This window comes from Anopheles coluzzii, chromosome 2, assembly GCF_943734685.1.
Source record: "Anopheles coluzzii chromosome 2, AcolN3, whole genome shotgun sequence".
Classification (NCBI taxonomy): domain Eukaryota; kingdom Metazoa; phylum Arthropoda; class Insecta; order Diptera; family Culicidae; genus Anopheles; species Anopheles coluzzii.
The window spans coordinates 17,808,987-17,834,440 of NC_064670.1; the positions used below are offsets into that span (position 1 = coordinate 17,808,987).

At 48.3% G+C, this 25,454-nt stretch overlaps 4 protein-coding genes across 8 annotated transcripts; 3 read left to right on the plus strand and 1 right to left on the minus strand.

Annotated features, from left to right (window-relative positions):
- The first annotated feature begins 718 nt into the window (after positions 1–718).
- On the plus strand, positions 719–25,421 carry LOC120952956 (uncharacterized). The gene is made up of 2 exons (XM_040372564.2): positions 719–957; positions 24,985–25,421. The coding sequence occupies exons 1-2, from the start codon at positions 855–857 to the stop codon at positions 25,419–25,421; spliced, it is 540 nt and encodes a 179-aa protein (XP_040228498.2). The 5' UTR covers positions 719–854.
- On the plus strand, positions 1,103–8,833 carry LOC120952949 (WD repeat-containing and planar cell polarity effector protein fritz). Of its 2 annotated transcripts, none has more exons than XM_040372554.2 (7): positions 1,103–2,264; positions 4,263–5,004; positions 5,083–5,289; positions 5,394–6,216; positions 6,286–8,075; positions 8,157–8,337; positions 8,426–8,833. In XM_040372554.2, the coding sequence occupies exons 1-7, from the start codon at positions 2,182–2,184 to the stop codon at positions 8,515–8,517; spliced, it is 3,918 nt and encodes a 1,305-aa protein (XP_040228488.2). In that variant the 5' UTR covers positions 1,103–2,181; the 3' UTR covers positions 8,518–8,833. The 2 variants fall into 2 exon arrangements, with proteins under 2 accessions (XP_040228488.2, XP_040228489.2); XM_040372555.2 differs by having other exon boundaries at positions 1,105–2,264; positions 8,160–8,337; positions 8,426–8,832.
- On the plus strand, positions 9,165–9,822 carry LOC120952957 (ribonuclease P protein subunit p21). The gene is made up of 2 exons (XM_040372565.2): positions 9,165–9,409; positions 9,481–9,822. Exons 1-2 carry the CDS (start codon positions 9,207–9,209, stop codon positions 9,713–9,715), a joined length of 438 nt encoding a protein of 145 aa, XP_040228499.2. The 5' UTR covers positions 9,165–9,206; the 3' UTR covers positions 9,716–9,822.
- LOC120952952 (3'-5' ssDNA/RNA exonuclease TatD) lies at positions 9,844–24,581 on the minus strand. Of its 4 annotated transcripts, none has more exons than XM_040372560.2 (5): positions 24,451–24,581; positions 21,802–22,344; positions 11,914–12,262; positions 11,715–11,826; positions 9,844–11,630 (listed from the first exon to the last, which is right to left on the minus strand). In XM_040372560.2, the coding sequence occupies exons 2-5, from the start codon at positions 21,932–21,934 to the stop codon at positions 11,319–11,321; spliced, it is 906 nt and encodes a 301-aa protein (XP_040228494.1). In that variant the 5' UTR covers positions 21,935–22,344; positions 24,451–24,581; the 3' UTR covers positions 9,844–11,318. The 4 variants fall into 4 exon arrangements, with proteins under 4 accessions (XP_040228494.1, XP_040228492.1, XP_040228491.1 ...); XM_040372558.2 differs by lacking the exon at positions 24,451–24,581 and adding an exon at positions 23,214–23,348; XM_040372557.2 differs by lacking the exon at positions 24,451–24,581 and adding an exon at positions 23,209–23,348.
- Positions 25,422–25,454: the final 33 nt, after the last annotated feature.

Consider the following 25,454-nt stretch of genomic DNA (forward strand, 5'->3'; position numbering starts at 1 on the left):
AGTTAAATTTTCTGTTTTGTTTTGTATGATTTATTGCAAAGAACAGATAGATTAATACAACTGTAGTACAAATCAAATTTCGTTATCAATACGACGTTTAAATTATATGCAATGAATGAATGAAGAGATAAGCAATTATGCATGTTTGTCGAATTTGAAAACAATATTTTTATCTTCTATTTTGACCACTTCAAGGCACATTCAAGATAACCGGAAGAGCATGACCGGGTTGCCAGCTATTGTAAAACATTTTGAATTTTCCGGCACATATCACTTTTCAGCATAGAATCGGAAACTTTTCTTCTGATTTATCGATTTTATGAAAAATGTTGCAATTCAAATATTTTTTTAACTTTTTTTTCGTTATTCAGTAGTACAGTTTGTACAGTGTTAAATAGCCAAAGAACAAAACTGACCCCTAATAATTTGTTAATTATAATGCGCAGTACGGAAACGAAATGTTCAATTCATACTGAGATGATGGGATATCAATTTTGTTCCTATTAGTTTTTCTGACTTTTCCACTAATTTCAATACCCGCTAGTTTTGTGTTCTCATGTCAAATTCACCATTTGTACTTTATTCAGTTAAATATTCAAAATTCTACAAATTGCAAAAAAAAATCGTAGAAAAATGTTAACAGCAAACCGTTCTTCCAAAGTTTACCGCTTCAAAATGTAAACAAGCACCGGTTCAGATATGACAACACGTTGACAGTTACAGTTTCCCTCCATCCATGCATGTTCTTTCGAACGAAAGCGCAGTTTGCATTCAACATCAACAGTTTAAAGAATATCTTTTGCAAATGTAGTGCAAGCTTTATAGTGAATACCACGAGCATTGGAGTTTTGTAAATGAGTTCGTTTACGCTTTTCGATACGGTGGATTCGCTCTTCGCAAGAATCAACCAGTCGGTGCGCGCCAACCAACAACAAGCCGGTCTGGAATCAGCTGATCGTAAGTGTTTGCTTTGTGAGTTAGTTTAGTTTAGTTATTAATTTAGCGGCAGTACATAAAAGTGGAACTAAAAAAGAGTAATGCACTCTGGATTATCATGTTTTAACACGTTATTTTCTGACATTAACTTGATAAACATAACATCGCTGCTCGTTGACTGGAAGCGTTGTACTTCTGTCGTAAACAAAAGGCGAACCATTTTCTCTCGAGCCGTATTTGGATATGATTGGTTTTTATACGCCTCGAACTTCGATATGATTAAATTTTATCTTAGTTTTAGTTCCTACATGCACCCATTACCACATTGTTTTATTTCATTTCTTGTCCAATTGCTACCCGTTTGTGTAGCTCCAACTCAGTCTCAACCCGGAGCGTGTAAACGCGGCTCAGGTACGCAGGTACGATGAAGAGAGAAAGAAGGAGAAAGAAAGGGTGCGATGAGTCGGGGGACCGCGGAGAGGTCGCGATCGCGATCGTGAAACGCCAAACTGACAGCAGTCTGTAAAGATGGCCCCCTAATTGAGTCGCGTTCGGTCACAATCAACAGGTCGCCAACCAACCGCGCTCGGTTCTACGTTTAACGCGTGTCGGTTCACAAGTGCCTACAGAGAATGCAAATCGTGCCCAAGTGATTGTGAAATAAGGATCGAAGCGAAGTTTGCGTTGTTTGCATAGTGTGTTTGTTTGTGTTCGAAAGGTTGTGAGCGAAAGTGTATTTTCCCGTGTGTGTGTGTGTGTGTGTGTGTGTGTGTGTGTGTGTGTGTTGTTCACCAGCGGAAAGCATCCAAAGCAGAGTGGTTGCGTCGATGGTTGGACGGAGTGCGCGTGCAGGTGTGTGCGTTAGTGGATACACACATACGTGATCGAATAATAATGATCGCCAAGGGCCACTTGCTGCGGTTGTTGTTGTTGTTGCATCGACGTCAGCGAAGGTGCTCTCGGGTGTCGTCGCTGTAGTGTGTGCATCGAAAAAAAGTGTACCCCTTGATCCTAGTATACCGTTCCACTACCTACCAAACCGATGCATCTCGAAGCAAAGTAGTGCTCCCTGAATGATCTACAGAGGAAAAATCAGCCACACAAATGAGGAAAGGACGGTGAAACGACGACGACGACCAAGTTGAAGCAGCAGCAGCAGCAGCGTGTGTTGGTGCAATTGTTTACATAGGATCCCGCCGAAGAGGAGGGACGGAGAGGTGCAAAAAGGCACAGGTCGCTTGCACCATGTTGACGCTACTGACGGAGCTGCGCTTTTGGTCCACCAGGGAGGACATCACCATCCAGGATACGGATCTGGGAACGACCAAGTAAGCCACGTAAACGAATCGCCTTTAATTGCGCACCAAAAACTGGCTCCAAAGACGGGGGAAGATCGTTGACTCAGGCGCGCAGGCGGAGATTTCCTAATCGATTACGCCAGCAAAACCGTCCGTCACCGTCAGCAGAAATGTTGATTTTGTGGTGTGTTTTTTTGGTGTGTGACTTTCCCATCGCATTGCGCACGAAAAGTGCGTCGTGCATCTTTGCATTTTAATTCCGGATCGCGCAAGACGCCGAAGCTGGCGTGAGAAAATGGCTGCAAGAGGAGGGAAGGGTAGGGAAACGAACACGATAGTAAACCACGCCAGTGGGTGCAGTGCTTTTAATGCTATTGTCTTTTCTGGCGCCGGGGATGATGATGTTGCCGCTGCTGTGTGACGTGCGGTGTGCGGTTTTGCTAACCAAGGGGTGGTGGTGGTGGTTCATTTCGCCTCGGCTGCTTTGCCTACTTGGATGTGCAGCGGGAGGCAGCAGCAGCAGCACCGGCAACTGTGATGCCCCCATCTTTCTGACCCGCCGATGGGGGAAGTGTGGGAAGCAAAACGGCTTTTATGTGTGTGGTAACTGCATGGCTGGAAGGCAGGGCTCAGCAAAAGCATAGCCGAGCGGTACCATGGGTAGAAGAAGCATCGTGTGTATGCGAAACGAAAGGCACACACACAAAAAAATTCAAAATAGCAAGGTACAAAATCGAGCTTAACGATGTGCCGCCCAGAAGGCGGATCACCCACTTAGGCCCCGCGGGGAGAAGGAGCAATAAGGGAAACCAACAGCAACAACAAAATAAGAAAAGAATGCACGAAACCACCTGCTCTTCGCTGGCACACCCTCCTCGCCCCCACAACCGGTGATCAGATGATCCTCCTCCGTTTGTGTTCAACTGGATGCTCTGTGGTGGGGCTGTGGAGGGAAAAGCGTTTTTTTTTTCAAAATGCAACGTCGAAGAAGCGAGTTTCGGTGATTATTTTTCCAACCAGCACGAGTAAACACACGCAAAATTAGGGTATTTTATCAAAGACGCGGGTTTGCGTGTGCATTGTGCCAGCGGTAAAAAGGTCTCACAGCGCTATCGAGTGCGATCCGTACACGATCGGCGCGGTACGGACAGAATGATGGGTAAAAGGAGAGCAGAAGAGGATATTAATTTATGCTAAATTGCATTATCAATCAGACGCAGCAGGGAAGGAAAGAGAGAGGGAGAGGAAACGGGTGGATGTGCTCCCATCACCTCGGGAATGTACTAGTTTCGCCCATTGATCATGTCGCTTCGATCGTCGCGGTGTGTTATGATACAATCCAGCGCCGTGGCAAGGGCGCGCGCGCGCCCGCTCACGCCCAGGGCTGGGTTGTATGTCGCCGTGCCCCAAGTACCAGTGTACAGCGCCGTTTGCTTCTTTGCATGAGCCTCGCGCGCCAGCCAGTAGTCGGATGCGTGCGATCGTGATCTGCAATTAAAATGTACCGTTCGTTCATTATTATACTGCCGCACTTGTGCCGGGCCTGGGTGCCTGCCCGCGTAAAGGTCATCGCGAGCGACGCCGGCAATCATGATGTTGAGGAGCAGCAAAATGTTCCCTTTCGTAAGTGGTGGTTCTTCCCTTCCCGAAGGAAGAACAACACCGCCCGTTACTCCTGACCCTGCACCACACACACCGACACAACCTGCCGTACAATGTTGCCCCATCATCAAGCATACGTTTATTAAATCGTATGTTTGGAAGGGTTATGCAATTTCGCCCACCGCCAACGTCATAATTGGTAATTATATTGTACTGTTTTCAATTAACTAGGCAAGGTAAAATCCATTTTTTTCGCCTCAAAATTGCTCGATACAAAGTGAGCTATTCGGCGGACGCTATATTGGGGCACACAAAAGCAAAGAATTTCTGCACACTCATTACCGCATTTGACGCACAGCCGATATGGCGATAGAATGGCGCACGCATTTGCTACAACCACGCACCGGCGTCAATTCCATTTCACAGGTACTGCGAGAAAAAAGCGGACCCCGGCCGAACGGTGCTGAGCGAGGGCAAGCGAAGCTACTGTGAATCGCGCGGCCTCAAATGGACCCTCGACAACAAGAAGCCGAACAAGCTGCGCCACTCGCTGCGCCTGCTCGAGGACGAACTGCGCCAGCGGCGGCTCGTGTACTGCAAGTGGAAGAACAGCGTGCTGCTGCAGCTGATGCTCGCGAACGGGCTGCTGGTGCATCTGTCGATCAATCCGTTCACCGGCGACCTGAACCGCATCTACTTCGACAAGTATCTGATCGGGAAGCTGTGCTCGGAGCACATTACCGATGTGGTCATCACGCAGCACCACATACTGGTGGCGTACGCGGAAAATCAGATCACGTTCGTGCAGCTGCAGAAGCCGACCGCGCGCAAAAACAACCTCGAGAAGATTAGCCTGATGGATCCAAAGATTTGCAACGTGCTGCTGAGCGGCACGGGATCGACGACGCGCAAGGTGCCGAAGCGGCTGGTCTGCAGCAGCAGCCTCAATCTCGTGATCGTGTGGACCAAATCGTCCCAGAACGAGGTGTACCCGTGGCGGCCGACGGTGAAGGATCAGGATCGGGCCAACCTGCACGTGTACAAGCTGAACGGGGCACGGATGGAGCTGCTGTGCTACTACTGGACCGAGTACGATCCGATCTCGGTGCAGTTTTCCCTGATGAACGACTACCAGGTGCACTGTGTGGAGCAGAAAATTTCCAAAAAGGTAGATTTTGGGTGGGATTTCTAGGTAGCAGGGAAAATGGCGGACACTCGTTGAACTGTAATTTTTTTTTCTTTTTAGGGCGAAGTCACGATCGACAGCTGCATCTATCAGATCAACAAGAGCAAGATGCGCCGTGTGGCGGTCACGTCCATACCGCTGCAGACGCAGGTTTGCTGCAACGCCCTCAGCCCGGACCATGAGAAGCTTATGCTCGGCTGTATCGACGGGTCGGTCGTACTGTTTGACGAGGGCCGCGGCATAACTCATCTCGTAAAGGCCGCCTTCGTAAGTACATTGCACGTCCGCCCGCTTGTTTTTGGTTGCGCAAATAAGTTTTGCTAATGTTCTCGTGTGTTGGCGCCCCGCCTCTCTCTCTCTCTCTCCTCCAGATTCCTACATACGTTGCGTGGCACAGTGACTCATCGGTGGTAATGATCGCGAACGAAAAGTGTCAGCTGCAGTGCTTCGACATTGCGCTTTCCTGTGTCCGGATGCAGCTGCTGAGCGAAACGCAGGACGGCATACCGTCCGGCACGTTCGATCTGTCCAACTACTTTCTCGGCCACCATGCACCGTCGATTCAGCTGGGGCGGCTGTGCTGGAGCAAAAAGCCGGAGCTGGCAAGCCATGGCGAACCGTACGCCACCACCGATTCGTTTCTTTTCTGCGCTTTCGAGCAGGGACCGCTCGCGTGCGTGCGCGTCGTCGGCGGATCCGGCCTGAAGGGTGACGTGCACACGTCCGGACTGACCGCGGACGTGCTGGTGCACAAGTACATCTCGTTGAACCAGGTGGAAAAGGCGATCAACATACTGCTCAGCCTGAACTGGGACACGTACGGTGCGATGTGTTTGCTTTCGCTGCACCGCATAGCGAACTACATCTTCAAGCAACCGCTCGGGACGGAGCGGGAGCTGCAGCTGCAGAAAGCGCTCGGCAGCTTTCTGGTGCCGGTCAAGTCGCTCTGCTACGAGACGGAGCTCGAGTTTGGCGATCAGGTGAACGATATTACGCTCAAGTTCTTCCACTATCTGCTGCGCAATCGATCGTACAACAAGGCGTTCAGCCTGGCCATCGACATTAACGATGCGGATCTGTTTCTGAAGCTGCACGACAAGGCAAAGGTGGACGGGGATGTGGAGCTGGCGCGGGAGGCGCTCCGGAAGGTGGACGATATCAACCGAATATGCACCGATCGCAGCGATAGTGAGCGTAAGTGTAATGGGTTGAATAATGCTGAAAACTGTGGCTTAACTTACCGATTTCTCGTTTCGATTGCAGATTCCCTCTGTTCCAACTCGTCCTGCTCCCTGTGTGCGGACAGTTTCGATGACGACGATGACGAGGAAGGCGATGAGGAGGACTATGAGGACGGTGAACGAGTCGAGAATGGTCGTGACGATGGGGAATACATTGCCGGTGAAGAGGAGGAGGAGCTCGAGCGGGAAGAAACTGAAAGTGCTCGCGGCGATGTGCCACGACGGGTAAATGGTACAAACGGAACTTACCAGCATCGAAGAACCGAACGAACAGGGGCCATGGAAAAGTTACGGCCTGACCCTCGCGAGCCGAAATTCACAAACGAAGCGAGAGAGAAAAGCTTTCGAACGTTCTCAACCTCCTCCGGTTCGTCCAAATCTTCCCAGGTGCAACGATGGAACGATTATAACGATCGTTCCAAATCAAAGGCCCATACCCTGGCACATCCTCCGCTGCCGAAAATGGGTGAACAACAGTCTTCCAAATCGATCGCTTCCAGCAGCACCACTACTACCAACAGCAGCTTAAAACCTTCGGCCAAGCAGCCGGACTCCTTCTTCGCCCACCAGGACAGACCGCCGCTGCCGTACATTTCGAAAAAAGCATCCCCCGGCCAGAGCAAAGCATCCCCGGTCGCCGTGCCGCCACCGTTTGCCATGCAGCGCAGCCAAACGGCATTAGCGCTGAAGCTGTCGAAGCAGCAGCAGTCCCGCATAGCGGAGTCGAAGCTGAAGGGCAAATCGTTAAGCTCCAGCAATCTCTTGCTACTGGACGATAGCCCGCTGGCGTATGCGCACGCCTCATCCGGAATGGCAGCACTGGGGCCGGGAACACGCTCCCGCCAGATGGTGAATCCGCGCGAGAAAGCCGCCAAATACAGCTGGCAAGCGAACAGTATGTCGATGGATCAGCTGAATGCTTCGACTGCAGTGACGAGCCGTGGGGCGGCCGGCGGTCCTGCGCCATTGGTTGCACCTCACTACCTCGGTGAGCCGGCGTTAGGAAACGGTCGTAGTGGGCTGCCTCCTGCCTACCATCCTCATCATCATCATCATCATCATCTGCACCATGACGTTCCATCGCCACTGCCACCCGGACAACAGCACATTGTTATCGACGTTGTGCCGAAACCGTCCCTAAACGGATCCTTCCCCGGTGGGCCACTATCATCCTCTTCCGCCTCCTCCTCCTCCGCCTACCACCCAGTGCCACCGTTGGGCGCTGTGGTACCAAACATTCTCGATCAAACGATCGGCATACCGTTAGTACAAGACGAGCCGGACTTTATCCGACGACCGACGGGAGGGGTACGGAAAGCACCGCCGCCGCCCCTACCCCAGTCCCCCTGGTATCCGTCCAGCGCAAGCGTGCCGTCGGGCAGCGCTGGCAGCAACAGCAACAACGCACCCCGCACCATCATCCACCAGTATCCGCTCATATCGGGCAACATTCCGTCCAAGTTTCAGCTACAGTCGCAGCAACATCAGCCACCGTTCGAGCTGCAGATGGCAACGGCAAGCACGGGGAAGTATGGCGGTACGCGGAAGAAGCTGGATGCTCCCACTGCATCCATACTTTCGAACGGTGGAAGCAGTCACTCGAGCGCCGGTGGTCAGCAGTCGCAACAGTCACCTGCGGGTGGCAATGGAGGAGGCCCGGGAAGTGCACTCAATCTGGGGGCGGCGGGCAGTGGTTCTGCAGCAGGTGGCAGCAGTGGAGCTTCCACCTCTTCCTCGGCCACTACCAAGCGAGACGGTGCGGAGAAGAATAAAGTAAAGTTCTCCGACACCGTCACGGTTGCCGTTGTGCCGGTAAGCATTGGAAGTGTGCGATGAGTTGTGAGGAGAGCGGGGACGTTAAGATTGTTTTTTTTTTTTTGTTGCTCTTCCAAGCAGGAAATACCCCGCAAAGAGAAGCTGATCGTCGAAAAGCTTCGCAAGCAACCGCTCCAGCCCGGTCCGGTAGGGTACGGACCGTACACGTCCATTGCCGATCCAAAGCGCGAGCTGGCCGAAAGTTTGCCCCTGTGCCATCCGAACGAGGACTATTTGAAGGATTTTACACCAATGCAAGGTACGCGCATACGATCACTTTTGGGCAAACTTTTCCTGGTCGATTTTAACGTTATTCTTTAATGTTGTTTTTCTTCGGCACATTCCAGATCTGATCAGCAACGGAAGTGGAGAAATGGAGAAGAAAGAAGAGGAAAAGAAAATTCCCAACATCAAGGTGGTTCACTTTGGGGTCGTTTGATCCACGCGGCGGGAAAGTTTGATGCTTCTTCCCTTCCTTCCCTCATACAAAGCAGTATTCCCTCCTTGGTTTTATACATGTAATGTACTTTGTAACAGTGTATTTTATCGATGTAAAATTGATTTGTTATCCGTCCACCCGCACAGTATGGGGTTAACACACATTCCAGTTACAGTGCAAGCATATTATTATTATTATTATATTATTATTACGTTTTCAGTTGTATATTTATTGTACCAGTGCGCTGTGGTAGCCACTTGTTTAGATGGTAACTAATGCGATGTAATAAATACCTCTTATTGGGTAAGAGAATTAATTATAAACCTATACAACGTCTAAAATCTGGTTCTTATCCGAAAATGTGTGTTATCAAAATTGAAATGCTGTCAAAAGTATCATTTTAATCGGGAGTTATTACTTGTTATTTTCACATTTGATGTTTGCTCATTATAATTAATTTTCAATGTGGCTAAATTTAACACACAAGAAATTCCTTTTGAAATTTAACGAAACATTCCATACGAAACACACGTTCGTCATCCAAGCGATCGTTGTAGTGTGGTCGTAGTGTTGTAGGTGTCGTTCCGATGTGACAGCTGTTTGTTTACAAATAGTACTGCTAGCCGCATGCGGACGTCAGTTACCAAGTTGCCGCATCTTGCTACGCTAGTAAAACGTACCGATCAGCTATGGCTTCGAACGAAAAGGAAGCAGTAAAACGTCCCCAAAATGATAAAAAGAAACAACCTAAAGCGTGTGCCGGCCGTGAGCTGCACGAACGAATGAACTTTCTCTACCAAGCGTCCGTGCTGATGTCGGACACGTGTCCGCAGCTTTCCGCTTCGTACGGAAAGCTAGCGAAAGCGATCGGCAAAAAGGCTGTGCTACGAATGTAAGTGTTGCATGTGGCGATTGTCTTCCAGTTCGTTCCAGCGCTCACTTACTAACGTTTGATTGTTTTAGGGAACCCGCGATCAAACGCACCCTCTGTGTGCGGTGTGGCGTTCTGTTGAATCCGGCCACCACCGCCGACATTCACGACTTTCGCCACAAGCAACTGTGCTACGTGCAGGTAAACTGTAAGCTGTGCGGGTACTCGAAACGGTTCTACAACAGCAAAAACCATCAGCTGTGGCTAGACAATCCCAGTTCGATCGTAGAGCGGATAGAATTTCAAGCACCATCCAGCAGCTCGTAGAAGGGGGGACCTACGATTCGCCTTTGTAAACCATAAATTGTGATAATAGAGGGTGGTACAAAGTGTTTTTTTTTACAAAAATAAATGATTCATTTATTGAGCTCTAATAGGTAATGATTTTCAATAACTTACACAAAACAAACAGTGTTACCACTTTATACAATTCAAATGTTACATACATTAGCGTAGCTTATTTGAGACATATAAAGTATGGCACTTTCCGGCGCTGTTCGGCAGGGATTTTATACGATTCTAGATGCTGATTACAACACTCCCGCCTCACTCCCTTGTTTATGCGGAAACGTTGTGAATCATCCGAATAATACAGGAGTTGGCGCCGTCAATCCCATGACGACGGAATCCTGCCGATCTTGGCTTTGGTTGGCTCGCAGGAAATTGTCACACCCCCGCCTGGGGTTACCCTAACCTTTATCTATCTATCTATCTATCCTATCTGTAAGCTGGAAGACCATCGAACAAAATCTTCTTGCCACTGACATACGCTCTATTATCTGCATCGCAACCATACGCTTCGCCATGTCTCCGATTATTTACGCCACTCAGTCTTTCGCTTGATTTCGGTATTCTCATAGCATAGCAGGTTCATTTTTCCATTGATTTGATTCAATCCTCACTGTCTCTCTCGCTCCCTCGATGCTAAACATAAACTAAACACAATAAACAACCTCTAACCTCTAGGCGTCGTAACTACTATGAGAGTATGAAAAAGCACTTTTTTATGTTGTTGTTTTCTCAAACAGTAACAGTTACAGTAACAGTTTGTAGTGGTGGTAAAAAGGAGAGAAAGAAAATAGTAAATTATGATCCCACAGTACGACTACATGTACGTAGATTCGGGATGGTCCTTATGTATTCTCACGAAATGGACCGTTAAGTGTGTATGTGTGTCTGTTTGTGTGTATGTGTGTCTGTTTGTGTGTATGCATGCTATCTAACGCTATCTGTATCACCCATATTGTTGTGTTGCCTGCTATATAGCAAAACTAAATAAACAAAACGTTTAACAAAATACTCCTTAACGATAATAGCATCCACAATACCTTTCACATCAATTCTCTATTCCCCTTGAATGCTGGATGTGACCATGTAAAGGGGGTAGCAGCACGTACGATATAGAGCCTGTACGCTAATCTAACACAAGAACCCGATTATTATCATTTTCATCAACAAACAAACTGTTATATCTAACCCTATTTTCGTTCCCGCTTCTAACAGCGCGAACGTCGGCGTCGTCGTCGTCGTCGTCGCGTTTGTGGTTGATTCGCTGATGCGTTTTGCGTATTTGCCAAATCCCACAAAACACACAGACGCACGCACACATACACAAAAGTAATCAAAACATCAATCTAAACATCAAAGCGAAAAGAAGGATGGGGAAGGGGGGAAGGGGGGTCAGCATAAAAAGCATACCCCTTTATATTAGTAGGATCGAGTCGTATAGTCGAAATCGCTGTTATAAATATCATCATCCGCGATCTGTGTTGGCGCGTATGTTGGCACAACAGAATTGGGATGCTGTCGTTCGTCGTTCGTTCCAAAATGGGGGGAGAGAGAGAAGGGTTGGGGGTGCTGGTGATGATGATCATTGAGACAGTCCAAACAGCTTCAGTGCGTTGAAGGCGGTGGCCAGCGCGACATCTTCCGGCTTTTTGTTCATGAACGCCGCTATCATCTCGACGATGGCCGGCAGGCTGCAGGGTTCGTTGCGCTGGAACGTGCAGTAACGGTGCAGATACAGCAGCGATCGTTCCGTCAGGCCGCCCTTCACGTGCTGCGGCAGCTTGGAGGCCCGCGTGTTGGGATACATGAACGGGGAGTCCGTCTCGACCAGCAGACGCTCCATCGGCAGCCGGCCGTCCTCGAGCAGCTTCCGTACGCCGGTGTCGGATTTGTCCTGTTGCAAAGAGAAACATGCGAACACAACGTACAGCATTAGAGCGCGCACAGAGGCAGTAAACGAGGAAGGCACAGATCCTACCTTGCACAGATAGCCGGTAAGTGAGATGTAGTAATCACGCTCCAGATACTTTAACGCTTCGTCCGTCGTGCCCATAAAGCCGCGCACGATGATCGGCTGTGCTGGCTGGAATCTGGAAAGGAGAGAGATGGATTGTGTTGAAAATGTTGTATGTAAACAACTGAACATAGAGACACGTGTGCCGATCAAACCCCCGTACTTCGTTAGTATCTCCAGTACGTCCTCCTGGGCCGATCGTTCGTGGATCAGTATGGGCTTCTGCAGCTCGCACGCCAGCTTTAGCTGCCGCTCGAAGATCTCCTTCTGGACGCAGGGCTCGGAAAAGTCACGCTGGTAGTCCAGCCCGCACGGCCCGATCGCGACACACTCGGGCGCACCGGCCATCAGCTGAAAGTCGTGCCAGGTGCTCGGCTCCTCGATGATCGATTTCGAATCGTGCGGGTGTATGCCGGCGGTAGAGTAGATGATGCCGGGGTAGATGCGCGTTAGCCGTAGTGCTTCCTTGCTCGATTTTACCGACGTCCCGGGGACCATGATCTTTTGTACGCCTGGTCGAGTTGGGTTGAACGAGGGGGAGGGGCGAAAATAAGGGGAAAACAATATTCATTAGTTGTTTGTACGCTTTTGTTTGAAAGTTCTGTATAAGACAAAGCTCAAAAAACGCCTTTTCCCTGCCCCGGGAAGGAGCTGTCTGGCCGTAAAGAAAAACAAAACAAAATTAAACACCCTTTGTTTCTGGGAAAGCAACTACACAACACGCTATCTCGTCGTGTTATACCTAGAACATGAGCTTTCTACTACAAATACAACGAACGCAAGCACGTACCACCACGCGTCCCCTTCTCACGGGATCATCACGCTCGACCGACCGGAGCAAAAACATAAATATGGACATCATATGTTTTCGCCTCCCAAGCACACACACACACACACACACACACACACACACTTGCCTTCCCGAGCCACCGAGTCTAGACGGTAGTGCAAAAGTAGTGCATGTTGCTGTGAAGAAGGGCTGAACCACATTTCGTCGGTGGACTTAATTTCGCGTGCGGCGGAGATGCACCGGCGCTCTCTCTCTTTCTCTTCCACCCGCTTGCATGTGGCGGCAAAGTTTGGCCCCTTTTCCCTCCGCTCTGTCTGCTGTCTTCTTTATCCGCCTGTATGTTAAAGTACATGCAAATAAGCGTACTATAAGCGTCAGTCAAACGGAGCGACACACACGGTACAATGTACCAAGAGCGCGCAAAAGAAAGCAGAACCAAGTGAAGCAGCTACAACCGCAGCAGCAGCAAAGAACGGAGAACGTGGAACGTGCAACAACTACCCGCCGCCGCCGCCGCCGCCGGTGGTGAACGGGATTGAAAAATCAATGGCCGCTTTATGTATGCGCCCCCACGCGCGTTGGTCCGACGGTGCGGCCACAAGACACGCCGCGCGGTGAAAGGCCGAAGTTGCTGTTGCTGCTGCTGCTTTACTTTCTTCGTCATAAGAACGGACGAACCCACGTGTGTGTGTGTGTATGCCATTTCCGAAATGGAATGCCATTCCGGTGCAAAACGTCGGTACAACTACCAACACTTCGTCCAATATTTATTTCCCTTTTTTTTGCGAACGTGCCCCGACGCCCCGGGGCCAACTCCGAGCAATCTAGTTGTGGAGCTTTGTGGTTGTGGAGCTGTTTAATTTGTCATTCGTCATCATGTCGTCAGTGGGGAGTAGCAATGTTGGTAACATCTGTTATGAATTTGGTTCGTACCTTTCCCCCTGTCTGCTAATGACCTTTTTCCCACCATAGAAATGGGTTCGTTTGGGTTGCAATTTTGTTTTAAACATATATTTTACAAACATTTTTGAGTGCGCTTATTTATAAAAGCTTAAAGCTCAACAGTAGCAACACGGAACGAAGCATTCAAGACAAATGCAATTAAATTCCCACCGATATTGATAGCAACCGCAAACAGGCACGACAGTTTTATCGATAACGGGGGTAAAAATGTCACTCAAATGAAATAGAATGCACCAAAATGTCCTTTGCGCGTCGAAAGGGGGGATTTAAATATGCAAATGAAAGATACGATCGATACACTACGGTAGTGAATTAGCATGGCAATGGAACTGTGGTGGATTGCTTATAGAAATATCTTAGTTGAAATCAGGTAGCCATTGGTTACAGCATCCGTGGCTACACTGAATATTGAATAAATGTAGTTAGTCTTAGTTCACTCTTAGAACGGTGTACATCGTCTTTCAATCGCTCCCACAGAACAAACACACACACCTCTAAATGAAGTGACCAGTACAATTGTATGATTGTTAAAAAAGGGCTTATTTTTCCACCCAAACCTGCAATTATAACACCTTCGTTTTTCCTTCGAAGCAAAACACACAATCCATTTTTCAGTTTTAGTTACGCATCATTTGGCGCGACGATTGCACGTGGCACGGCGGCGGCAGACAGCAGCAGACAAAAACCATTGGGAATGGGGAAAACCTTTTCGCCCGTCCGTGCCGTGTGTGTCCGTGCTCGGGGACGATTTCTATTGTTCATAGGGTGGTGGAAAATGTTGCCAGTTTCTTCAAAGTCGTTCACTTTCGGCACAGTTCGGCGAAGAAGGAGCAGTAAACGCAAGCAAGCAAGGTTGCCTCCTGATCAGTGTTAGTTTCGGGGGGAGGAGTTTGATGGAAGTCATTTTAGCATAGCTTTAACGCTCTCTCTCACTGTTTTAGTGGGGCGCATCCGACCGATAGTCGATTGTAAAACTTTATGCCTTGGATGCTTCATGCCCCTCCAAAAAAAGGTGACCTTTACTATTATTTGTTCGCTGTTGCATATTTTAAACCATTTTTGTTTTGTTTCGGTCGAATGGTCCACCTTTTCCGCTTTACCGTTGTAATTATAACACCATAATTGCAATCATACTACGTTTAAATACAGCTCATTTTTCACACCAACCTTGCTCCGTATGCTCCTTATTACCTTCCGTATTTATGCCAGGGAACCCCTTCTTCCGTTCCAATGCTACTTTGTAATACAAATGACTCAAAAAGGCGAACCAAATGGATATGATATGGTGTGGAACCTGCTGTTGTACAGCTGGAGCATAGCATATGCAATGCTGCCGTGGCTTTGGGTGACTTTTTTTCTTCTTCTTCAAAAGCACAACACACACACAGCACCATATTTGGAAACGAGGAATAACGATCCTCTCGCATCAGTTACCCTCTCATTCAGTAGGAGACGACATAGTGGTGGCATCGCCGCACCGTTCAGGGTTAAAGCAATGCCACCCCACCGCACGGCTAGAACCAGTTTGTGTGTGTGTGTGTTTTGGCATGGCTGTTTTAGCAAACGTATCTCGCCCACCAAGCGCTTGTTATGTTGCATAATGTTGCCAACCGTGCATTCTCGTTACCGGCTAAAGGCGAACCGTTTCCAATTAGAATCCCACCTGTTGGCATATTGGAAATGGCCCAAAGTCTTCAAATATCGACACATTGGGCGTGTACTAATAGAAAAGCATCGCTTATTTTACTTTAAATATTACACTTTTTTGTTAGCTCAGTGTGACTTGTTTTCGTCGCCTCGAGCGTGAGGCTAGTTTCTCCACGTGTCAACCATAAACACAATATCCTAAACGGCGGAGGCCCATGGTCCGCGATCGCTGACCCTCGGGAGGGTGTCACGGTCTTGATTGAGTTTAATTTCTCAGCCAACGTGCGTGTGCTTGGTGGCCAGTGCAGACCGAGAGCATCAATGTGTTCCTATATTCCCCCTTCGGGGATCTGCGTCGACACATACACACAAGGCAAAAGGCACAACAGTTTACGTTCAATGTCGTGCGCTTGCTGCCGCTGCTACTGGGCCTCGCCTCTGGGGGTCCCCCGTCATCACTTGGTCGAGCGGGAAGAGAAAATTAAGTGCATCGCCCAACATTCTTTCGCATTTGCGCTCGCCAGCCCAGTGGAAAGAGAAGAAAGAAGAGTAATTCTACATACGAAAGGAGGTATGTAAAACAGAGCTCGAGAGAGAGAGGGAGAGAGAGATGCCCGGAGGCATGTATGCACATAAAAATGCACACACTAATTTAAAGTCGTAATGAATGAACGCGGCAACACAGCGCAAGGCACAGAACGGCAGGAAACGGAACGCCTTTCGCCGCGTTGAAAGTGCCCTCCGTAGGCGGCCTCACTTTAAAGAATTACTCTTGACGCTTTTCTGCTTGACCTTATGCTGCCTATCCCCCTTCTTCACATCGCAAAGAAACGAGAATGGATCTCGGGGACCCGTTTCCAACGAGCAACGGCCCCACATACCAATCGTTCCCGGCGAAGTTCGATTGTCAAACAAACTCCGTGCTACTCGTGCGTATATGAAACGAGTGGATTTGTCTTCTTATGGGTCTGTTTGGAAGAGGGGATTTAGAAGATTTAAGGGTAGCTTACCTCCGAGGGCAGCATCGATCGATTGATCGATCGCCAAACTCTGACATACCTATCGGCCCCCGCCCGTACGGATTGCAAACAAATCGAATGCGCATGCGAACGTGACACGGACGGTTTGGCCAGAAAGCGTTCGCATCATCACAGCCACCACCACCACCACCACCACCATACACACCCAAAACAACACCGATCCTTTACACGCTGTTTGTGGTCGAAAATTTTGGTTTAATTTTAGAAATGCGATCATATGCGATCTCAAAAGCCAGCATCGCATCATCATATCATATGGCGCTGGCGGGTTAGGGTTTGATTGTGAGGGACAAGAGTATATGGATGTGTGTGTGTGTGTGTATGAGTGGCAAGGAATGTGCTAAGGCCACGCACGCCGACATATTGCTTCCATTTCACTCTACGCTGCTGTTGGCGAAATTTTATCCGATCTTTGTCTAAGCAGCGCCAGTCTGTGGGGAAATGTAAAATGCGCACTATGTAAGGCAAAAAACAGGAAGATATTTAAGTCAACGGAATGATGTTGTGCTATTTTTGGAATTCATTGAAAATTAACTACAAAGAGATGGCAACGATAATGCACCATCAACGACAACACAAACGACGTAATTAAAACGTGCTTCGCTACTTGTTTAAATAAAGAAACTGAATTCAATAACAATATGCAATTGAAAAATAAAAAGAAATCCATTCCGGAACCACACCGGTACCAGTAGGAAGGAAAAGTAAATGCAAATTTTCTGCAAACGCTATTGCACACGTCAATCTTTTTTTTATGAAGCGATCGTCGATCGATCATCATTATCAGCATGCCGTGATGCATCAAGTTCCGACAAACAAGCTGCGAGCATCAACTAATCCTCATTGCACAGCCCAAAACGGCCCCCTACCAGGTGGGGCAGGCAGACGAGATCCAATCCGATCGCTAACCCGATCCTCCCTCTGATACTGTGAATTCGTAACACGTGTGTGTGTGTGTGAGATAAAAAAATCTCCTTTTATTTTCAACAGCATAAAAAAAGGATCGAATCGAAAGTGACCAAATCGCTACCGGAACCGAACCGGCCGCCCCAGAGCTGCTTCCATCCGGGCCGGTGGCTTGTGATGAAAGATGCTGCTGCTGGAAAAGCGCGGAAATAAATCACCCTCACAACAGCCACCGCCCCACACACACACATGCTTCTTATAAATGCCTTCAACATGATTCAGCCAGCATGAAAAAAGCAATAATAATGATACACGTTTTTTTTCATTTCGTTTTGTTTTGTTTCACCCTCACCCCCGTAGCGTGATTGAAAGTGAAAATCAAACACTGGTGCTTCCCGCTAGCAATACTCTTCTATCTCTATTTCTCTTCCTTTCTCCGCTCCGTTTGGCTTAAAAATGAGCAAAATGTGAGTGAGTGTGATTCCAATTGGAGATTCCGTGATTCCGTCTCGGAATAATTCCAACAACGATCCCCGGCCGCGTGGCAACTCAATTAAGAAGCACTTGAACAAGCGCGTTTGCTAATGTTGAGCAGAGGCTCGCGGGCATCGGAATTGAGCTTTGACACACACACGCGGAACGCCGCCGGTGCGCCGAACCGAAAACGAAACCGAAACGACTCTTCCTGTTCCACCCCTCCCCACGGCTGCATCCCAACCAATGATCATGATCGGTGGCCGGAAACTGCCCGCGATCAATAGCGGAGACAAGAAGAGCTTCTTTTTTTACCAGCAGCCGTCTTGTGGCTGTAATAAAATGTAAGCTACACACACCACTTTGCTGTATTTTTTGAACGCTTTTCACTTTTCCTTTACCGTTCGCTCAAGCCCCCAATTTGGGCGAGTTCAATTGTTAATGTTTTACAAAAATATACCTCGCGAGCGCGCTCCCTCTGTGCGCAATGCACACGAGATATACACACGGTTGCAAGAAAGACCAAACAAAAAAAAGCCAATAAACGCTGCACATTATCATAAGGAGAGAAACTGTTGAACTTTCCAATTTGTTTTCGGTGTTGCACGCAGAGGATGGTTTTTCCGCTGAGTTCGAAACCCCGCGGCAATCGAACGGCGACGATGGGGTCGGAAAATTTCGGAAGTAAGGAAACAACACGCTCACTATTAATACCTTTGGCGATACATTTTTCATAGCAATAAAATACATATTTAATTGCAACGTTCGTCGTTATCGGGGCGGTTGTCGTTTGAGTTGAACCGGAGTGAGTAATGCAGTGTAAATGGAGCTTACGCAGTTTACCAGTACGCTGTGTGCTTATTAAAATGTTTACATTAAATGAAGAGTTTCACGTCACCTTTCCGTACGGGATTCGTGTTTGCGGCAAATTGCTCATCTTTAGGATCAGAAAATACGCTTACCATATCTGGCGCGCTATTAAAAAAGCCAGACACACGCAGTCGAACCAAACAAATGAGCGTTTCTTCCTCCCGTCGGAGGTGCTAAAACGTGTCTGGTTATGGGGTTTAAGGAGCGTCACGCATCATACAGCACATGATGCATGTGATATTAAGGCCTGTTTCGATGCTTCAGTTCCTTCCCTTTTGCAGGCAATTGAAAGGGAGCGGATCGTGTCGGCACCTTTCAAACATGCTTAACATTCAACCGCGTTGCGCGTCTCGCAGCCGATGGAGGGAAGAACGGGTAACAACAACGACCACGGCGGAGGTGTGGTGATCGCTTGATCAAGCAATCGGACTTAGCGCTGATTGTTCGATCACTCAATCACGACGGTGTGGCACGGGCAGGAATGGTGGGGTATAATAGAATAACAGCAACACAGTACATTTCCTTTCTTATCCTCCTGCAGGAAGCAACGGGGGGGGGGGGGGGGGGGGGCGTTATGGACGATTGGGTTTTTGGTGCTTTATTACACCATCGATCGTTTAATCCATATTCAGCGCTCGCTTAGAAACGTTCAGCCAAGCGTTCGATGATTGAAAAGCGTTAGACTTGTACCGATTTTGCAATAATTTAATGGTTTAATGGTTTTGTTAATAAAATTAACCCGCAAAACGATTCGTATACCGCGCGCGATTCATTTAACGATCGTAGAATAATTTAAACAGCGTTAAGTGTGAACCATCACACTAGTTTTTTGGAAGCAATTTCCCTCCACCCACCGGTGTAATTTCTGTTCACGCCAGGCCAGGGGTTTATGCAGCCCGATTGTCATATGCCGGACAGTCCAACAGCGCGTCACGGAAGCCGATTTAATGACCCACCACCCCGCCCCCATCACATGCTGCTGCTCTTTTTTCCGTCCATCCATTTTCGGACACCGGAAAACTGTACCCATCATCTATCCTTCCTTGCCTCCCCTACCCTACACCCTCACTCGTGCTATCTACACCCGGCTATCGAACCCGACGCTCTGCTATCTGTTGTGTTCGCCCCAAACTTTCACGTGTGTACAACTGGCGGGTTCCAACCCGCCGGTAGAAAATTTCGATAGTCTCTAGACGGCCCCCGCGCGCCCGTCAGCTGATTGCGTGATATTGCTCACTAGCCACTTACAGACCAAGAAGGGGTGCAAGATTGGGGAAGGAAGCGCAATCTTCCACTCTTTGCGCGGAGCTTGCGGACGTGTCGCATCGTTACGCACGAAAATTAGGCACTTTGGACGATCGATGTGTGGCGTAAGAAGCTCATGATGAACGCCTGCTCCACTCCTGTCTGTCGCGCGCGATGTTTTTGTAATTGAAATGTTTGTACAGTGATTGTGGGCATCGCACACAAGATGATAACGAAAAGAGGTGTTTTGGCTCAACTAGAAGAAACTAGCCGAAAGGTTTACTAGATTCCAAACCATTGGAAACGCATGTTCGATTGCATTATTGAGTCAGTCTTCAGGTTTGTCAGCGACATAGTAGAGCACATGTTTGGATGCAATATTCAACGAACATACAGTGGAGCCCCTCGTAACGAACGGGTTTAATCCGTTCCAGTGACTCACTCGCTATACGGGAGAGACTTTTTTCCAATAATGTTGTTTGGAAATTGAAATAATTGGTTCCAAGAACGTAAGTGCGCTATAAACATCTAAATGGAATAATATCTTCACAATACTATTAATTTTGAAGATATTTATTGTTCGCTGTTACTCTGTCATTATTATTGAACCATTTTCTTGAAGAGTTGGTCGATTTATTACGAATTTTCTTTAAAATTTCTTGAAAAGATCGCTTTAAAAAATGATCTTTTATCCGTTTGAGTCTAGGAGAAGTAGGTTGCTGCGCTGTTAAGCAATTGAAAATAAATAAAATAGGGATATTTGTAGAGCATTTAGATTTGCTCGTTATGCGAAAAACTCGTAATAATAGTATTCGTTAAGAGGGGTTCTACCTGTATATTATTCCAATTAGAATTTTCAAAATCACCTTTCCAAGCAGATCATCATCAGCTGAGCAATGATCGTAGCGAGTTTTAACTAATGCTGCAATTCTACCTCTATACGTATGCCCTCTAGCAAAGGTTATCATCATACACCAAATCCCGACTGCTATCAGGCGCAATGGTTACAACATACCGTTTCAAACGCTACCACTATCTACTGTGACTAGTATTATTTAGGTGTGTTTCCATTTTAACGTTTTATTTTGCCCCAAAACAACAGCAAACTGCAAGGGATTGGTGTGTAAAATTGGCCATTCTTACTTTGACGTTGGATTTTGGACTTTATTTGTGTAAAAAGGAAACAGAAACGGCATGTTTCCTACGTCGTCCAGCATTGTACAATAGAAATCTTAACACGCACTATCTGTTCAGAACACTTCCACACGCTTTCTAGCTGTGGCTGTGGTTTGCGGGTGAAACTTCTACTTCGACCCCCCCGGTGTTCAAGGATAAACAAAAGCTCGCCGTTAGAAGTACAAGCGAGGAAAAATCAAACGCCCCCTGTTGTCACCTTGTTTTACCTTGCCAAGGCGCGTGTGTGTTTTGTGCACTTTTAACCACAAACCCATCGCGGGCTGGGCTTTCACCGCAGAGCCAGTTGCACGGTGCCCCTGGGTAGTAGCAGCACCGACGAAACCCGATGTGGTTCACCGGTTCCGGGCCGCGCACCACCGTGTTACTGTTGCAATAATCACCCTTGGGCCGGTCGGCCTATATATATATATATTGCCCTTACTACGCGCTTTCTGCGCTTGCGAGCAAAAACGGCAAGAAACGTTTTGGGGGGTTGGGGTAGTTTCGCGTAACTCCACCGCGCGCGCACTCGCTGCCACGAACCTGTTTCCTTCACGAAATCTTTCCCTTTTGATACGACCGTAGCTCGGCCGTTGTTTATGCTGTGTTTGTGTCGCGCACACACACACCACCGTGCCATCTCGGTGGCAAAGCTGGTGCCCGATAAGATTAGTTCGAGGGCCGTTTGATAGCGCGGCCTGCCCTTTTTCTCCTGCCACTTCTTCGCATGGGGGTTTTTTGTTGTTTGATGGAGGTTTGGTTCGAAGAGACCTATCTCTATTGGATCGCAGTAGGCAGCGTGAATCGTGATGTGTGTCACTTTACTGCTTTACTGTGTTACATCAATATGTGCCAGCCCTTGTCACCTGTCCCATTTCTGTCCCTTTCGAAGGGGCTCGGTGGATTTGCTAGTACAGGGGGAGGAGGAAGGTTTACTCACCGGAATCCTTTGCGCGCTGTATCACCGAATCCAGATCACGGATGTACTTCTTGTTGGTGAGGTTCGCACCGACGTCGACCACGATCAGGTTCTCGTAGCAGTGCTTCATTTCGTCCTCGTGCATGTTGGCCATGATTGTAGGTCGCGGTCGCGTCGTTTATTGGTATACGGGGAATGTGTAACCGTCTCTTTTTTTTTGCTCGTTTCGTTTCTTGTTTGTTTCGTGTTGGGGGTTTCTACTTCACTTTGGAGCACAAAGCTGCTGCTGCTACCGCTGTTCCGCCGAGGGCTTGTCGAGCAGGCAATGCTTTACAACGATGACAATGTTTCGACGCAGACGCAGGTTTCCCTCCACCCTTACACAGAACGGTCGTATTGCGTGCTGGCGGATCGTTCTTTTCCTATTTCACTCAATGTATTCCAGCAGCCGCCAGCCCGGTCAAAGACGAAGCAAACGGAAGCAAAAGGCACCTTTTCTTTACAAATGTTGTGTCGGTTACGGCACGTTTCGTTCCCCGTTGCCACTACTCCGTATGGTTAGAACTAAAGCAAAACGATGTAGAAGAGAGAGAAAAAAAGCGAATTTGTTGACGAGATGTTTGGGCAAAAGAAAAACCTGATCGCGCCTAACGATCTAAACCGCAAAGGCGTAAAAAGGGACGGCGGTGTGTGTGTGTGTGTGTGTGTGTGGTGACGTTGCAAAGAAAACACCGAAAAACCACCACTATTTTAACGCACACCACCGAGGGAGAGGGAGAGAGAGAGAGAGAGAGAGCGGAGAATCCTTCATGCCCCACAAGATAAACGTGCGAGCACGCCCCGCAACCCGGTCGAGGTCAGAGATTCCGACAGGGGGGTTTTGCGGTGGGCGAACTTGAGAACCCCACAGGCGCCAGGAAGGCAACAGAGCAACCAGCAGAGAAAAAAAATTAACAAAACAGACACCTGGCGACGACACGAGTGCGGTGTGTGTGTGTGTTTTTTTTTGTAAGAGGAACCTCATTGGCAGATCTGGCCAACTGCCTCGTGAGGGAAATTTTTGGCCAACAAGGGACGAGCTAAGCTGTGCGTGCGCGATTTGGTGCCCTTCGGCTTTCACTGTCTCCTGTGTCTCTCTCTCCCTCTCTCGCTCTCTAACACACACAACCACTGTGATCTTCTGCTGATCGTCGTTACGTATGCGTTCTGGGCAAAGGAACCCCCCTTCTGTTGTACTGTGTCACGGCCTGGCCTGGTTCCCTTTGTTTGGCTGCAATCGTAGTGCGTCACGGGAAAGGGAGAGCATTTGTTTAGGACGGGACACGCATCACCGTCTGAAACTAATTTCGCCACAATCGAAATCTACACACAGACACACGCGTGCGCACATACACACACACAGATATGCACAAACACACACACACACACCGTACTTTAGCAAGGAAGCAAGCAGCAGCAGCACAATCTCTCTAACACGCTGTACGTATCCGCACACAAATCCGCACCAAGTATGCGTCGTGTCGTTGCGCGAATCGGACCTTCCACCGCGGCTGTTCGAACTATTCAGACGCGCGTCTGCTCTCGAATCCGCGGAGTGGTTTTGTTTTGCGTTCGCGATCGTCAAGTGAGCGAGAAAGAGTGGCAGCTGAGCATCCGGGAGAGTGTGTGAGATTGCGTGCGTGGATTTGATCGCGCGCTGGTTTCCTGCCTAAAGGGCCTCTTTGGCTTCGGCGAGCGTTAGTTGTTCTCGCGCAGCTCGTTTCTTGGTGTGGATGTTGCTCGCGAGCTGCTTTGCATTGGTGGACAGAGCATTCTGTCCGCACAAACACACAAGCAGCAGCAGCAGCAGACATGATGCACACGCAAAGGTTTGATTCGAGAATGTAGAGCGAATGTGAATGTGAAGGAACCGCAAAAAGAAATGTAACAAAATCTCGTGAATGCTGGACGTGGATGCTATCGTTTAGCAGGTACGATCCCGGCTGTTGTTTGGTGGTGTAGCAGTGTGGTGTTTGGTGATGTTTTCGACACGATCGCTAATTGCAATTTGCACGTACAATTAGAAGGAGCTCGCTCGATTCGTACGGGACAATATTTGTTTACAGAGACAATTACAAGTCTGACAGTTTTGCATCTTCTCTGAATCGAACATTGCGCGCGGGGTCTATTGCTTTGTGTTCGTTGATGGCCTCTATTGTAACTATTTTATCAATTTTCGTACTACACAAAACACACAGTCAAGCTTCAGTTTTGACAACATGCAATCAAATCGAAACGTTCTTATCGGCAAGCTTATACAACATACAGCACAAGAACCACAGAGACGGGCAACGCGGTTCGTTCGCAGCTGTTCATCGATTGAATGCGTGATGATAAGCGCGCGAATTCCAACACACAGACACAGAGCTTGACTGACACTCGCTTTCAATTCTGCTGCACCGAAAGGGCCCTAAACCCCTAAACACACCATCACCATCACCAATAGCAACGCTGCCCACTGCGAGAGCAGTGTGCGCGCGGCTCTTCCCTTCCCAAGTGTCACTTGACGCTGTGTTGCTCATAGCATTGGAATGCGTGTACGTTTGATCGAACCATACACTGAGACACGGTAATGTAATAGCACCACCGTACGCAAATAATGGAACACTGCTTTTTTATGTTAATTCGCACCTAAAAAGCTGTAGACTAGAGGTAAGGGAATGCACGGGAGCTATGGTTTTGCTTTTGTTCTGTCTGTCGATCTGCTGTTACTGTTGTGCACGGTACACGACACCATCACCGACTGCAGCACACGCAACAGCGGCAACAACGAGCATTGGTTGTTTTTAAAAGAGAGAGAGAGAGAGAGAGAGAGAGATTGAGAGCGCGCGATAAAGAGGGAGAGAATGGACGGTTCAGTGATAGAGCGCATTTCGTACGGCAATGTCCTAACGTGGCTTAAGGTACAGATCCACGATAGACACGTCGTATGGCAAATGAATTTTTACACCAGTTTTTGACTTTTTCGATCCCTCCAATGCTAATGCTGGCCGTCATTTGTTGTCATGGAGAACTCATGGCAATTGTAGATACTACGAGTGAACGGGTTACATCCAAATATGTATCTAAAGTACACTTTATTATTGCTTCGCACGCTAAAATAAAATAAAGAAGAATGGTTAGAATAAAAGCAGCTAATTGCTCTCCTCATTACTTTCTTTGCAGTCGATAAAACACACCTGCTGGAGCTGGAATCTCTGTTCGGGCAGGCGCTACTGTCTCGCGCAATCGGCATCGTGTACGGCAAGCAACCCATCACCGCCTACTGCACAACGGACGACAGTCAGTGTGGTTTGCTCGAGGTGCCAGGATCAAAGTACGGAACAGTGTACAAAGTGTTCCCGGGCATCAATTTCTGTGCCTGCGAATCGTTTCGCGACTGGCTGTTGAAGCAACGACGCCAACCCACGTGCAAGCACGTACTAGCTGCCCGGCTGGCACTAATATTGAGTAGGAAAAAGGACGTTCCACTTGCCTGTGACAGTTTGCACCAGCTAAAACAACAATTTGTGGACGATTGCTTGAGTTTGGGTGGTGCAGGTGGAAGCGCCGTAGCGCATCAGCAACCAGCATCAATCTCCTGCAACAACAACGCCGTATAGTAACTGATTTTAAACAGGCTTTCCCCCTACATC

What these genes read in the sequence shown, in the direction of transcription:
- LOC120952957 (XM_040372565.2), top strand. Translation starts at nt 9,207, where the DNA reads ATGGCTTCGAACGAAAAGGAAGCAGTAAAACGTCCCCAAAATGATAAA. An exon ending in AAAAAGGCTGTGCTACGAAT is followed by an intron (nt 9,410 to 9,480) that starts GTAAGTGTTGCA and finishes TGATTGTTTTAG; the next exon opens with GGAACCCGCGATCAAACGCA.
- LOC120952949 (XM_040372554.2), top strand. Translation starts at nt 2,182, where the DNA reads ATGTTGACGCTACTGACGGAGCTGCGCTTTTGGTCCACCAGGGAGGAC. An exon ending in ACGGATCTGGGAACGACCAA is followed by an intron (nt 2,265 to 4,262) that starts GTAAGCCACGTA and finishes TCCATTTCACAG; the next exon opens with GTACTGCGAGAAAAAAGCGG. An exon ending in TCACGGTTGCCGTTGTGCCG is followed by an intron (nt 8,076 to 8,156) that starts GTAAGCATTGGA and finishes TGCTCTTCCAAG; the next exon opens with CAGGAAATACCCCGCAAAGA.
- LOC120952952 (XM_040372560.2), bottom strand. Translation starts at nt 21,934, where the DNA reads ATGGCCAACATGCACGAGGACGAAATGAAGCACTGCTACGAGAACCTG. An exon ending in ACAGCGCGCAAAGGATTCCG is followed by an intron (nt 12,263 to 21,801) that starts GTGAGTAAACCT and finishes CAACTCGACCAG; the next exon opens with GCGTACAAAAGATCATGGTC. An exon ending in GTACTGGAGATACTAACGAA is followed by an intron (nt 11,827 to 11,913) that starts GTACGGGGGTTT and finishes TCTCCTTTCCAG; the next exon opens with ATTCCAGCCAGCACAGCCGA.
- LOC120952956 (XM_040372564.2), top strand. Translation starts at nt 855, where the DNA reads ATGAGTTCGTTTACGCTTTTCGATACGGTGGATTCGCTCTTCGCAAGA. An exon ending in CGGTCTGGAATCAGCTGATC is followed by an intron (nt 958 to 24,984) that starts GTAAGTGTTTGC and finishes CTTTCTTTGCAG; the next exon opens with TCGATAAAACACACCTGCTG.